Source organism: Schistocerca americana, chromosome 5, assembly GCF_021461395.2.
Source record: "Schistocerca americana isolate TAMUIC-IGC-003095 chromosome 5, iqSchAmer2.1, whole genome shotgun sequence".
In the NCBI taxonomy this organism is placed as follows: Eukaryota; Metazoa; Arthropoda; class Insecta; order Orthoptera; family Acrididae; genus Schistocerca; species Schistocerca americana.
Window position 1 is genome coordinate 472092774 of NC_060123.1, and position 15376 is coordinate 472108149.

Consider the following 15376-nt stretch of genomic DNA (forward strand, 5'->3'; position numbering starts at 1 on the left):
CCAGGAAGTTTCAATTATTGTTGCTAATGTTAATAATCATTAGTTTTAATGTTAATAATTATTGATGTTAATGAAATAGCGTCATCACCAATTAAAACCGTATCTTATAGCCTGCCAAGTGTTCTCGACTGTAATGCTCGCAATATGATTTATAATTTCAGTTCTCGCGACAGTGCGTCATGCATTACAGTACCTTTATTCCTTATCGAATAATTAACTGTATTTAGAAGAAACGCGTACAGTTCTGGTGACATTGTAAGATACTTAAGAGAACTTCTGGGATCTTACGTTATGAATTATTTCAGCAAGGATGCTGAGCGACTGAACTGACGTCTTTTCTTCATCCAGTCACGAATCGAAACACGTTTCTTATTTTTTTGTTATGCACCGATTCCAAGCAACAAACTGTAAGTCCATCACATCTCGTGCGACGTGCAGCTGCCAAAGCTTTCGTTTCAGACACGACCCAGGGACCCACAAAACGACGAAATGCAGTATACACCGGTTTCGCCGTGTCTACAGTCAAATATGAAACCATTTGTGTGGAACTCATTCCACACAACGAGTCGCGCAACCCAATGTCGTCGTGTAAACTAGGCTACTTTATACACGTATTACGTAGAGATTTGCGCAGCGATATCGTTGTGCATTAGTCTAGTCAGCGACTTCAACTGTCGATTGTACTGTTATATCTTTGTTCACCTGTTAAAGGTTACCAAAGATGTGTGTTAAGTAATGTTTATAGTAATTGTTTACACGCACGGTAATTAATATTTGAACGCTTGTTGTAGTAGGTACGTATTAAGTAATGAATTTTTTTTATATTTCGAAGCATCTAGTATTTTTTTGTTTTCTTTAATATTACTGTTATCAAGGGCTGTTTCGTTATTTGTTATGTTGACACTGATTTTTTTTTTATGTTTGTGTACAATATTTTAAGTTTGAGCGCGATTTCAGATTTTTGTGTGGCAAAGCGTAATATTGTCTTTCTCTAAAGAAACGAACAAAGTTACTTTGGGCTAATGTCACAAAAAAGCAAAATGTTACAATTAGCTGATCTAAAAGAAATTAAAAAATAATGACCCTACGTTATAAATAAAGAAACTGAGGGCACTTCATTTTGAACTGTTGGAATATGTGTACTTCGTGAGAAAAGGCGGTTTGTGTATGAGTTGCTATCCGCAATGTACAAGGATGGACATCATGTTTACTGTACATTGCTACTCATAGAAGTTATCTTGACACTTTCACAACTAAAATCTAAAATGCTTTTATATTAATAAAGCTACGAGATTACGTAAAACAGTATTAAAACATTATATATTTTGAATGCCTTCCGGTTATCTTTAGCTGTGCAGCATACAGAATGTTTCTCAATCTTAACAACATACAAAACCTTCCGACTTCAGATCTCTTATTGTCCCATATCGTAGTGATGTGTGGTGTGTGGCATCACACAAGTGCAGACAGAAAGATTACATAACACCGACAGTTTTTTTTTTTTTTTTTTTTTTGTCTATACCAAATTTTTTTAATGTGGGTTGTAGTGGCAAGCATTCAGTAGCTTAGCTTAGTTTGAGGCAGAGATTAGGTTTGATGGCAGCAGTTTGTTTTTGAGTTGGTGTTGTCAACAAATATGAATAAGGAATATTATATGTGCTAACATATTGACCTGTAGTGTAGCTTGTGGTATAATCTTGGTTCAAAGGTGATTGTGAGTTGGTGAAGAGGTATCGAATTTTTCAGTTTAGTCAGTTTGAGTGGCTTGGTGGCCTAGTGCTTAAGTGCCAGGCTACAGATACAAAGGTCTGGAATTTGATCTCAGGTGAGTGAGCTGTTGCTTACCAATTCTTTCACCTTGGACAATATTTTTAACATGGAAAATGCCAAGTTGCATTTTGGATCTGGGACCATGTTGAACTTCATGTCCCTCCTCTCAAGTCCCCCTACCCAGTTTTCTGAGGGAAAAGTTCATTATAGCCGTGGCACTTGACTCTATTACAACCATGGAAAAAAAAGCTTAATTGGAGAAAGAGAATCTGCTGCACTGGTATTTGATTTTAGTAAGCTCCCTTTGACTGAATCATACACGAGGACCTTCTAATTAAATTAAAATCCCACAGAACTGGAAAACCTGTCCTGGCAACTCTCAAACGTATGTAGCCTAACACATGTCAAGTCATATCTATACAAGAAGCACTCTAATGCGAAAAAAATTTGCAAGACGATGTGCCACAAGAATCCAGGATCTGAGTTCAAATAAATATATTCTACAGTTTGCAGAGAACACAATATTGTTCATGGATGAGGAGAGCAATTTGTAGGCTGTGCTACCACCAGATGTTCTGCTCAGTGAGGCCAGTGAAAATAAGATGCAAAAATAAATGAAAATAGAATGCTGAAGACAATGTGGTATAATGATACTGGAGCAGTGGGTAATGGTGGAGCTGTTAATCTTCCAGGCTCCTTCATCAACAGTAAATTAATCTGGAAAGAATACACTGTACTTTATGTTTTCAGAAAGCTTTCCAGCATCCTGTACCTTCTGAGGAAAGCGTGAATGTGTTGTTGTTACAGTAGAAAGGAATGAAGATCATTACTCATAGCAAAAACATGGTCCACTGTAAACCGGTACCCATTTGCTTAACTAAGAGATACGGCTCTACATACACCATCAGACATCAAATTCACTATCGCAACACGCAGAGTAAGGACAGTCTAAACAGGACAAGATGTTGACTGACTAAGACACAAGACAGTTTTCCAGTGGCAGATGTCGAGCCCCTATGTTTGGAGCTCTGTTTAAAGCAAAAATGTTGAGTGACTGTAAAGAACATCCATTATACTCTATGGATAATTTCTTTTTTAGTTATAGAAAAATGGTTGCCCAGCTTGCAACTCAGTGCTACAAAACTAGCATCAACACTGGTTTGTACCTTTGATATTATTATAGAGTTAATTTTATTGTTATGTTGTTATTGTAAATTAATGTGCTCCAGCCACAGTCAGTGTTGTCCTGACTTATCAATGAGATATCATTGTTAATAAAGTTGTATTTATTTAAAAATGATAGTATTGGTTATTATGGCTTCAGTGACATGCAATTACAGAATCCATCGGATCAAGGAAAACGAGCACTTCTGGCTTGATATACATGACTAAAAAATAATTGAAATTATGTAATGACTTATATGTTTAGCTTTGCAGTGTCTACATACCATTATTCATTCAATGACTAAAGATGCAGTGCACCGAAATATACATTGTGAAACCTGTTTAATGACCACTCTTAAAACTTCAAGTAATTTCAACATTTTTCTGAGAGCTTGTCAAGTGATAAAGTACAAATCCATTCTATAGACGTAATTAACATCATCTCAAGTTTGTAGAAACACTTTGTGTGCTAAAAAAGAACAAATGTTAATTCTTAGAAATAGAAAAGACATTCAAGAAAATTGTTAACTCTATGAAGGAGACTACCACCATGAAGCTGACTAACAGAATATTTGTCAATTCAATTATTGTAGTGATTAGTGCATAAAACATTCATGGTGTATCTGCTGTTGGCAAATCTTATTAAACTGGCAGCATGCAGAAATGTATGTGTAGTGGTGCAGTAGCCCTGGACTGTTGAATGAATAAATGTTTTATGAGTCCACCTTTACACTGTTCTCTGCTGCTGCGCTAGTTTGAGTGTGGGGAGCACAGTGATAAGTGCACAGTCTAGACAGTCTTTTTCCCATATGTGAAGCATTGTGGAGGTTTTTCAAACTGAAAGAAAAGGTAACTGGGTAAGACAGCTTTAGGTGACACTGTTTGTTCTGTGGTACAGGCATGCTTTCATACTGTGAGAAGGAGTAATAGTGTCACCACATAAGCAAATCACCTAAAGTAACACAACATAAATATAAAAGAGGAGGTTATGTTTTAGGTGCTGACACACACTGTATGTAGCAGATAGGAGGATTTTTGATTTTCAGCTGTTCATATCAGATCAAGAAATCCTGTGACCAGCATCTGTGGTGTATTTTGATTTTTCCCCATTAACTTGTGCATGTGTGCATCTGTGTATTTGTTCTCTATCTTGAGTAATTATGTTTGAATCCAATATAACATTGTTTCTGTACTCAATCAGTTAGGCCAAGTACAGTCAGCAGGTTTTGGTTTTGTGGTTAGCATATGTGTGGATGGATATGTGTGTGTGTGTGTGTGTGCGAGTGTATACCCGTCCTTTTTTCCCCCTAAAGTAAGTCTTTCCGCTTCCGGGATTGGAATGACCCCTTACCCTCTCCCTTAAAACCCACATCCTTTCGTCTTTCCCTCTCCTTCCCTCTTTCCTGATGAGGCAACAGTTTGTTGCGAAAGCTTGAATTTTGTGTGTATGTTTGTGTTTGTTTGTGTGTCTGTCGACCTGCCAGCACTTTCATTTGGTAAGTCACATCAGCTTTGTTTTTAGATAAATACCTGGTTGTATGTATATGAAGTAATTGGAAGTGGGATGACCATAGTGTACTAACTGTAGCAAAGGTAGATGTCAGACCGAGATTCACTAGAACAGTTTTCAAAAAGTGCAATCCATTCATGATGAAGATAACTTACAAAAGCCTCATTCGGCCAATTCTTGGGTGTTGCTTTTCAGTCTTGCACCCTTTCCAGGTAGGATTGATAGAGTAAACAGAGAATATTCGAAGAAGAACAGTCACAAGTTAATTTAGTAAGGATGAGAGTATCGCAGAAATGTACATCCAGATCCAGTTGCTGTGACTGAAAGAGAGGCATTGAACCTCACAGTGTGCATTATTGTTAAAATTCCAAGAGTGTATGTTTGTACAGGAGACAGGCAACATTGGGCGTCCTCGTGTATATATCTCACAAGAAGAGCCTACAGGTAAAATTAGGTTCAAGCTAATATGGAGGGTTACCAATAGTCACTCGTCCTGTGCATCATTTATGACTGGAATAGAAAAGGAGGGAAGTGACTGTGGTAAACGAAGTACCATCCAACAAAAACTGTAATGTGGGTTGTGGAATATTGTTGTAGGTGTAAAACTTTTGTGGCTAAAATCTTTGATTTGCAGCATAAACACTTCATTATTGTGGTGCCAGCTCGTAGTCCAGTCTTTGGCCACTGCTACTTAGTAATTTCATTATGTCTGCTGAAGTTCTAACACTACTGTGTACTGACTGGAGAGAGGAACCACCAGTGAATTTGGAATTTCTGTAAAAGTACACTCATCTTTGAGACAGCGAAACACAAAATTCTCTGTACATGTAAGCAATCACCCTGTATAGGAAATTATCTGGAAGATGAAAATGTTTATAGTTGGTCAAACTTTGGTTATTTATTTGAAAATCTAGACTTGATTAATGAACATTTGGAAGTAAGTACTGAAGCGTCGTAGATAATGTTTATGATTAAAGAAAGTTGCAGGGCATAGTGAGAGCATCAACACTCAAACTTGCTCATGAGGATTTAATGAGTAGTATGGTTAAGATAAATAGCTGTGGAGATATAGTGAAATAACAAGTTGTAGTGACCATATATTTTGCAAACACGTCTGTACATCTTTGATTTTGATTAAGTACAATTTGGAAAAACCTGGAATAGCAATAAGACAAACTAAGAAACTAGCGAAAACCTGAATGTTTCTACAGGTAGTAACATATTATTGCCTCTCTTCCGCCATAATCCCCATCTTCCCCCCTGCGGGTTCGGGGGTTAGAATAGGCCCGCAGTATTCCTGCCTGTCATAAGAGGCGACTAAAAGGAGTCTCAAATGTTTCGGCCTTATGTGATGGTCCCCTGTCGGGTTTGATCTCCATATCTAAAAATTTTTCTGAAGAGCAAGCCGATTGGGGAAGGGCGCCTTATTTGGTGCATTGTGTCCATCTTGCGTTGAGAACTTTCGCCAGCTTATTCATCGTTGCATTGCAGTCCTGCCCGCTCTCCATCTCTTGGGCATGGATCCGTTCCTGCGTGCACTTTCCGCCATGCAATGAGCAGTGCCAGATTCTGCACAGATGAAAACCATGGACGACATGTCACCTAAAATCCAGCGCGGTAGCCAGTCCGTTGTGGTGGGGCTGCCATGTACCCTGTTGGTTGTAGCCCCCTGACAACACAGGGATCGCTCTACTGATGCCTGCACCATTAACTCCCCACGTATGCCAAGGAGTAGATGCCCATCTCCCTGGGGCATTGGGACTCCCGGCAATGGCCATCCTGCCAGGTGGCCTTTGCTGTGGCTGGGTGGCGCCTGTGGGGAGGGCCCTTGGTCGGAGTAGGTGGCATCAGGGCGGATGACCCGCAATGAAGCTTGGTACATCACCTCTCGCTGGCGGCCAGCTGTCAGCAGTCTCTAAGCGTTCCAATGCTCTCTTTAAGGCTAATGTGTATGACCCCAAATCGTTCCCCTCCCTGGCCACACCATGGGAGGAACGAAAGGCTATGAATGAGAGCGAAAGGTATTCGCCCCGGTATCTCGTCTGTACCAGAGCTGACGGGAAATCGTTTGTGTCTGTGAAGCCTCAGTTCTTTGTCGAACATTTAGAGGACAAGTTCGGGGAGGTGGAGGGCTTGTCCAAAATGCGGTCACGGTCAGTGTTAATAAAAACAGCATCCTCTGCCCAGTCACGAGCCTTGCTCACTTGTACGAAGCTGTGGGATGTTTCTGTTACTATCACCCCACATAAAAGCTTAAATATGGTCCAGGTAATTATTTTTCACAGAGATCTCCTTTTACAGTCCGATGACGAGCTGCGTGCCAACTTAGAGCGACGAGGGGTCCATTTCGTCCGCCGCATCCACCGGGGTCCGAGGGATCACCAAGTTGCCACCGGTGCCTTCATCTTGGCCTTCGAGGGTGACACGTTACCTGAGAAGGTCAAGGTGATGGTATACCGTTGTGATGTCAAGCCCTATATCCCTCCCCCGATGCGGTGCTTCAAGTGTTGGAAGTTCGGCCATATGTCTTCTCGCTGTGCTGCTTCCAGCCTCATATGTCGCGATTGTGGTCGCCCGTCCCATCCTGATACTCCAAGTGCCCTGCCTCCCATCTGTGTCAACTGCAGGGAGCACCATCCCCCTTGCTCGCCGGACTGTAAGATTCTCCAGAAGAAGCGGAAAATAATGGAATACAAGACCCTGGATAGGCTGACCTACACTGAGGCTAAGTGTAAGTTTGAAGGACTGCATCCAGTAAGAATGACGTCCACTTATGCCGCCACTGTTGCTCCTGTTACAGTTCCTATAGCTGCACCACACACCGTTAGCGCTCAGATCCAGAGAACCACACCTGCCCCCTTGTTGGTGGGGGGCACTACACTCCCTGTCACTCCTGCTCCATCTACTTCAGGAGCAACGCCCCCCAACCATCAGGGACATCAGTTCCCCCTTCCCAGCCGGAGAAGTGTAAGACTTCTTCGGCTCCTGTTGCCAGGAAGGGGTCCCTTGGGGACCTCCCTTCGCAAGTTCCGACCGGTACAAAAGCAGACAGCTGCAAGTGGCTCAAACCACCACCGGTCCCTGGTCGTAGGGCCTCACGGTCGTCGTCCGTCCCTCAGACTGACCCAGTGAAGCCCTCCCAGACTGAACCACCGAAGGCAGAGCGAAGTAAGCTGAAAAAGAAAAAGGTACCCAAGAATCCCGACATTGCGGTGGCGCCCGTCCCACCGCTTCCAACAAGCTCAGCGTCTGAGGACGAGGTCGAGATTCTGGCGTCTGCTGAAGACCTGGATCTCGCCGGTCCCCCAGACACCATGGATGTCACTCGTGCGGGTTCCATGGATGTCACTCGTGCAAGTTCTGAATCGGTGGCAGCGAGTGAACAAGCGGCGTAAATTGCCTTCCTAGTCCCTTCATGCCTTCTCAGCCATGGACACTGTCATACTCCAGTGGAACTGCAGCGGTTTTTTCCATCTATCTGAGCTCCGACAACTTATCAGCTTTCACCCTTTCTTCTGCATTGCTATTCAGGGAACTTGGTTTCCAGCAATGCGAACCCCCGCCCTTCGTGGCTATCGGGGTTATTATAAGAACCGGGCAGCTTATGAAAGGGTGTATGGTGGCGTCTGCATATATGTCCTTAACTCTCTTCACAGCGAGTCTGTCCCTCTACAAACACATTTAGAGGCTGTCGCTGTTCGGGTGTGGACGCCACAGGCTGTTACCGTCTGCAGTCTTTACCTCCACCGGATGATGATGTTGCGCAGCACGTCCTGGCTGCGCTAATAGCCCAATTGCCGCCCCCTTTCCTGTTACTGGGCAACTTCAATGCCCATAACCCTCTGTGGGGTGGGTCGGTGGCGACAGGTCAAGGCGCCACCATTGAGCATTTATTGGCACAGCTCGATCTTTCGCTTTTAAATGATGGTTCCTTCACTCACTTCAGCGTGGCGCATGGCACGTACTCCGCCATCGACCTTTCGATCTGCAGCCCTAGCCTCTTACCGTCTGTCGATTGGAATGGGCATGACGACCTGTGTGGTAGTGACCACTTACCGATCTTTCTGTCACTGCCACAGCGTCAGTCTTCCAGGCGGCCTTGCAGGTGGGCCATGAATAAGGCTGACTGGGACTTGTTTTCCTCCACTGCCGCTATTGAGCCTCTCTCTAGTGATGACATTGATGTGGTGGTTCAATCGGTCACCACCAGCATCGTTGCTGCCGTCGAATCTGCCATTCCCCGTTCTTCTGGGTCCCCTCGGTGGCGGACTGCGCCTTGGTGGTCGCCTGAGATCGCTGAAGTGATTAAAGATAGCCGGCGGGCGCTCCAGCGTCACAAGCGACATCCCTGCATTGAACACCTCATTACCTTAAAACGTCTGTGTGCGCGGGCCTGCCGCCTAATCCGCCAAAGCAAGCAGGAATGCTGGGAGCGGTATGTGTCAACCATTGGCCTCCATGTCACTCTATCACAGGTCTGGGCCAACATTCGACACGTCTACGGCTATCGGACCCCTGTCAGCGTCCCTGCGCTCTCACTGAATGGAGCAGTTTGTACTGACTCCGACGTCATTGCAAACTGCTTGGCAGAGCATTTTGCTCTGATTTCTGCTTCTGCGAATTACCCCCTGGCCTTCCGCTCCATTAAAGAGCGGATGGAACGTCGGAGCCTTTCTTTTCGCTCCCACCATTCCGAATCCTACAATGCTCCATTCAGTGAGTGGGAATTTCACAGTGCGCTTGCCCTGATACTGCTCCCGGGCCAGATTGCATCCACTGTCAGATGCTGAAACACCTTTCAGTGGACTGCAAGTGACGCCTCCTCGACCTTTACAACTGTCTCTGGGTCGTGGGTGAGTTTCCGTCGCAATGGCGGGAAAGTATTGTCATCCCCGTTTTGAAACCGGGCAAGAGCTCTTTGGAGGTGGACAGCTACCACCCCATTAGCCTCACCAACATTCTTTGCAAGCTTCACGAACGGATGGTGAGCCGGTGCTTGACATGGGTACTGGAGTCTCGGGGCCTTCTGGCTCCGTCTCAGGGTGGGTTCCGTAAAGGCCGCTCCGCCACTGATAATCTGGTGAGTCTGGAGTTGGCCATCCGTACTGCCTTTGCCCGCCGTCAGCACCTGGTCGCTGTCTTTTTCGACATGCGGAAGGCGTACGATACAACATGGCGTCATCACATACTTTCTATGCTTCATGGATGGGGTCTTCGGGGCCCTCTGCTGATCTTTATCCAAAATTTTCTGTCCTATCGTACCTTCCGCGTGCGAGTCGCGGACTCTCATAGTTCCTCCCGAGTCCAGGAGAACGGGGTACCACAGGGATCTGTCCTCAGTGTCTGCCTGTTTTTAATCGCAATAAACGGGCTTGCTGCAGCGGGTGGAAATTCTGTCTCCGCTTCCCTGTATGCTGACGACTTCTGCCTTTACTACAGCTCTACTGGCATTGCAGCTGCTGTACGTCAGCTACAGGGCGCTATCTGCAAGGCGCAGTCTTGGGCTGTAGCGCATGGTTTTCAGTTTTCGGCTGCCAAGACCTGCGTTATGCATTTCTGCCAGTGCCAAACAGTCCATCCTGAGCCACGGCTTTATCTTGACGACAAACTTCTTGACATGGTGGAGACCCACAGGTTTTTGGGTGTAGTTTTTGATGCCCGGTTGACTTGGCTGCCTCATATTCGGCAGCTTAAACAGGCATGTTGGCGGCATCTAAATGCTCTGAGATGCTTGAGCCACACCAGCTGGAGCGCTGATCCATCTACCCTGTTACGGCTCTACCAGGCATTAATCCAGTCTCGTCTGGATTATGGGAGCCTGGCTTATGGCTCAGCATCCCCGTCTGCGTTGCGGGTGCTGGACCCAATCTTACACAGCGGAATATGACTTGCCACTGGTGCCTCGCGGACCAGCCTTGTGGACAGCATACTAGTGGAGGCAGGTGTCCCTCCCTTGCAGTTACAACGCCAACATTTGTTGGCTGCTTATGCTGCCTATGTTTTTAGCTTGCCCAGGCATCCCAACTATCGTCTCCTGTTCCCGCAACCGGTCGTCCATATGCCAGAATGTCGGCCCCGGTCAGGTTGTACAATCGCGGTCCACGTCAAAGAGCTTCTCTCCGGGCTTAGGGTTTTCACTGTTCCACCTCCTTTCCGGGCCACTTTGCGTACACCCCCATGGTGTGTTCCTCGCCCTTGCCTTCGGCTCGACTTGGCACAGGGCCCGAAGGACTCAGTCCCTCCAGAGGCCTTCTGCCGCCGCTTTTATTCCATCCTGGCCACGTATCAGGGCTCTGGCATTGTATACACTGACGGTTCGATGGTTGCTGGTCGTGTGGGTTATGCGCTCACTCTAGGGGACCATTCCGAACAACGTTCCTTGCCGGATGGCCGCATCGTTTACACTGCTGAGCTGGTTACCATCTATCGTGCCCTAGAGTATATCCGCTCCTGCTCAGGTGATTCCTTCGTTATCTGTAGCGATTCCCTGAGCGGTTTACGAGCTCTAGACCAGTGTTTCCCTCGTTCTCGTCTGGTGATGGCTATCCATGAGTCCCTGCATACTCTTGCCCGTTGCGGCCACTCTGTGCTCTTTGTGTGGACCCCCGGTCATGTCGGTATCCCGGGCAATGAATGTGTTGACCGCCTGGCCAAACAGGCCACCAGTGTACCCACTCTAGACATTGGCCTTCCGGAGACTGATTTGAGGGCAGTCTTACGCCGCAAAGTTATCTCGCTTTGGGACGCTGAATGGCGCGGTCTGGCCACCCCTAACAAACTCTGTGCTGTCAAGGAGACGACAGCTGCGTGGCGGTCATCCCTGCGAGCCACTCGCAGGGACTCAGTAGTCCTTTGCCGGCTCCGCATTGGCCACTCCCGGCTGACACACAGTTATTTACTGCGGCAGGAGGACCCTCCTCTATGTCGCTGTGTGGCGGCTTTGAAGGTGGCCCACATTTTGTTGGCCTGCCCCGTTTTCGCCGTGGTCAGGCAGACATTTGCACTGGCCGATACGCTCCCTGCCCTTTTATCTGATGACCCTGCTATGGCTGGCTTAGTTTTACGTTTTATTCGGGCTGGGGGTTTTTATCCTTTAATCTGAGTGTTTGTTATGTTCTTTTGTGTTGTCTCTGGCCATTGGCTTACGGTTTTAATCTGAGTTTTTAATGTGTTTCTCGGTGGTTGGCTTTTCCTTTTTTGTTTATATGGTCGGCCAACCACCGTCACACTCTGTGTGATTTTAGTTCGTCTTGTCTGGTCTTTGTCTAAGTTTCTCTTGTTCTGTGTCGTCTGTAATCTATTCTGTTACTCGTTTTTATTCTCTGTGGCTGTTTTTAGCATTTGGACAAAGGGTCCGATGACCGTAGCAGTCTGGTCCCTTTAATCCCATGAACCAACCAATCCCCATCTTAATTACCTGCTCCTTGCACAGGCTTTAATTTTTGGTTATGCTTCCTTATTTCTTGATGCAGACTTCTTTTTTAGTACCAGTACCCTCACTTCTTTCATTTCATTCATAACAACAGTAAGAGGGCTCATTGAAACTTTCTGTTAATCATCCCCAATGTATTCTGTTACAAATTAAGTTGTGGCGTACAGTAGTTTCATTTAAAAATTTAATACACATATAGATTTTTTTTTTTTTAAATTTACTTGTACATCTTGTGTTGTCTGTAGCTACCATGGGAAAACATAAAGACAGAAAAGATGAGAAGAGAAAAGAGAAGCATTCTTCAGACTATGATCGAGATAGGCATAGTCATCGCAAACACAAGAAAAAGAAATATAGTTCCGACTCAGACTCAGAAAGTGATGACATTGAGAAACAACGGCTAAAAGATATACGTGAAAGGGACGAATTTGCAGAACGTCTTAAGAAGAGAGACCAAGAGAAAACACGCAATGTAGTACATAACACTGCAGCTGGTAAGTGGAAGAAATTATTTTAAATCTATGTGTTTTGTCTTGCATGTTTAAATAATTAAAAAATTTTAAATTTTGTCTCCAAAAACAGAAAAGCGGGCTTATGAGGAGGCTGTGAAACGTTTAAAAATGGAAGCAGAAGACAAAGAGAGATTGATTCCCAAACTGCGAGTGGAGTCAAGACGAAAATACTTAGAAAAACGAAAAGAAGACAAAGTAGCAGAGCTGGAAGCAGACATAATTGATGATGAATACCTTTTCCAGGAAGAAGAGTATGTTTTATCTTTCTTTTTGCTTTTGCGATATCTTTAACAGTAGTTTGCCCTTACATTTAAACATATGGGAATGTAATTACATTAAATTGAACATGTAAGTAATATACCAACAAATTACTGTATTTGCGAATTGACAGAAGAAATCTTTATGCTGCGTACTACCTGTTTATTATTGTTATTCAACCTTTGTTTGGGACCGGCATATCGTCAAGGATCATACATTGGCACTAGTAGTATCCAAGTTGGCATCATTCCTGTTGCTTAACAAGTACCTAGGCTGTACCATTGGCATATGGCGTCATAGGTGTCTTTATCATATGCTGATGGTGTGGCCAAGGCATGTGTTTACTAGATATTGCAGAAGCTGCACAAGCATTCACTGTGAAGCAGTAGAACACTTGGATTCATTGCAACTGGTCATCTGTTAAAGCTAGCATGAGCTGTTGCTTCTACTTTGCAACTCGTGGAACAGCAACAGCTGCTCCAGCAACAATAATTGCAGCAGCAGTTTGAACAACATACTGAATTGCTCCATCAGAAAATTTCGCTTTCCTCAAATTTCTTACATTTTCAGAGTTTACAACACATTCACACTGTGATTGCTTCCCAGGCGGAGAGCTGCCCATCTGTCTTTCTGCCATTTAATGATGACAAAGAGAATTGGGGCACGTATTTTCAGTGGCTGAAACAATGGTCGCTCTTCCGTTTTTGGTCTTGCCCAATGATGTTTTTCTTGCTAAAGAAGTTTGCTTTACTCTGGATCATGTATGCTTATGTTTTTTTGTTTGTTGTTGTCAAATTGATATTTGCAATGGTTCCATGTGGTCATATTGTGCCTCGAGTTCCATCACTGCGACAAGCAGTCTGATCAGCCTTTGTTAGTAGTTGACATATTTTCAAGAATTGATTCGACACTGTGGTTTCACTTGCAGAACTTCCTGTCCTGTTGCTTTGAGACGAGACGTAGTGGTCCAATTGGCTCCTGATCTGGAGCTATGCCCTGCAGGCCTCAGACTAAACAACCCTTCCTTGGACGATATTTTGAAAATCGTCCTCTCTTTTAAGACAATGCTGCTTGACCCCAAGTAGCAGCAGTCCAGCTGTGGTCTTAGGGGGTGGAATTCTCGTAAGCCTTTTTCCCGATAGTGGCATCATGATTCTTTGCTTTTGGATGTGTCAGTGGCCTCTGAATAGCTTGTCACACCACTTGGTGTAAGCAGAGGGATCTCCAGTTGTGTCTGGCTGCTTTACAGCATACCCACATGCAGACTGTCCGAATCACTGGGCACAGTGTGGAAAAATGAGGTTCAGGTCATCTCAGGCACGGTTCCTTTCCCGGAACTTGACGACATCTGTACTGCCTAAACGCCTCTTATTTGAACCAGACTGGAGGTGCACAACAGATTTTCGGGTTCATACCTCCTTATGCCCCAGACACAGTGCCCCATTTCTGCCGGATGTGTCCTATTCCTGCTTCCTTATGGGTGGCAGTTAAGCGAGAACTCAATCACCTCCACAAAGCCGGGCTAATTGAATCTTTTGAAACCGGCATGTGGGCCATAACCCTTGTGGTGGTCAAGAAACCCAATGGCTCCCTCTGGCTGTGTGGAGATTTTAAACTAACAAACAAAGCCCTGGCACAGATAGAAACCTACCCCATACCACGTACAGAGGACTTCCTCATAAAGCTTGTTGGAGTGAATATTTTCTTTGGCTTATATAAATACGAGCTCTTGTGCTTTGGGATCTCTTCTGCTCCAGCAATTTTCCATTGATACCTCGAACAGTTAACCATGTTGATCCCTGCTTGTACTAACTGTCTCAGCAACTTAATTGTCACAGGCACTAACCGTCAGGACCATCATTGCAACCTTCGTACCCTGTTTACTGTGTTGTGTGATGCAGGGCTCAAGTGCTGCTTACACAAATGCCAGTTCTTTCATGAGCAAGTGGAATATCTTTGCCATTTACTCAACAAAGAAGGTATTCAGCCCACTGACCGCAATATTTCTGCCATTGATTCTGCCCCCAAAACTTGCAGGAGCTGCAGCTTTTTTGGAAAGATGAATTATTATTGTCAGTTCCTTCCACAAGTGGCTAAAATTATGCATCCGGTCTGTCATGGTCGCCATTTGTATTATTATGGGAAAAGGATCTGTAAATGATAAGGGAAATATTATTTAAACGGTTAAATGATTTTTTAAGGTTATTCTTGGATATATTATCAGATAAATGAAGGATTTTGGCTTTCCAAACAGTCACTGTAGCTAATGAAGAAGACATTGAACAATAAGATTTCATTATGAGTACATAGACATAAGAAAATGTTCTTATGTCCCCTCTTCAAAAGATTTTTTATACCTCTTCAGCTCTGCAGTAACATGTTGGTGTTTCCCTTCATTATTACTGATCCTCAGGATCTTCCAAACATTTATTATGATGTACTTTCATGGACTAATAAATAAATATTCAAACAACTTTTAAAAACTGTCCTAAATATATTTTCACACGCAAACTTTACATAATACATTCACAAAGTGTGCGTACATATTTTACACAAGCATTCATATACATCTTGTCTCTTTCAGATCTCATCACAGATGAGCAGCTATTAATTAATTAGTGTGTGCTGGATTGCTCATTAATAATCTTTTCTGACCTTGATATCTTTTATCATTGTCACAGATGTTATCGTTATCTAGCGGCCAGAGAGCACATCTTTTAATTAACTTAA

General features: G+C 44.3%; 1 protein-coding gene across 1 annotated transcript in view; it reads left to right on the top strand.

Annotated features, from left to right (window-relative positions):
* The first annotated feature begins 690 nt into the window (after positions 1 to 690).
* Positions 691 to 15376, top strand: part of LOC124615466 (pre-mRNA-splicing factor ATP-dependent RNA helicase DHX16) — a 136392-nt gene continuing 121706 nt past the window's right edge. The window contains exons 1-3 of the mRNA XM_047143376.1: positions 691 to 794; positions 12122 to 12370; positions 12459 to 12639. Coding sequence (XP_046999332.1) covers positions 12127 to 12370; positions 12459 to 12639 — 425 coding nt within the window. The 5' untranslated portion in view covers positions 691 to 794; positions 12122 to 12126. The remainder of the gene's footprint in view (positions 795 to 12121; positions 12371 to 12458; positions 12640 to 15376) is intronic.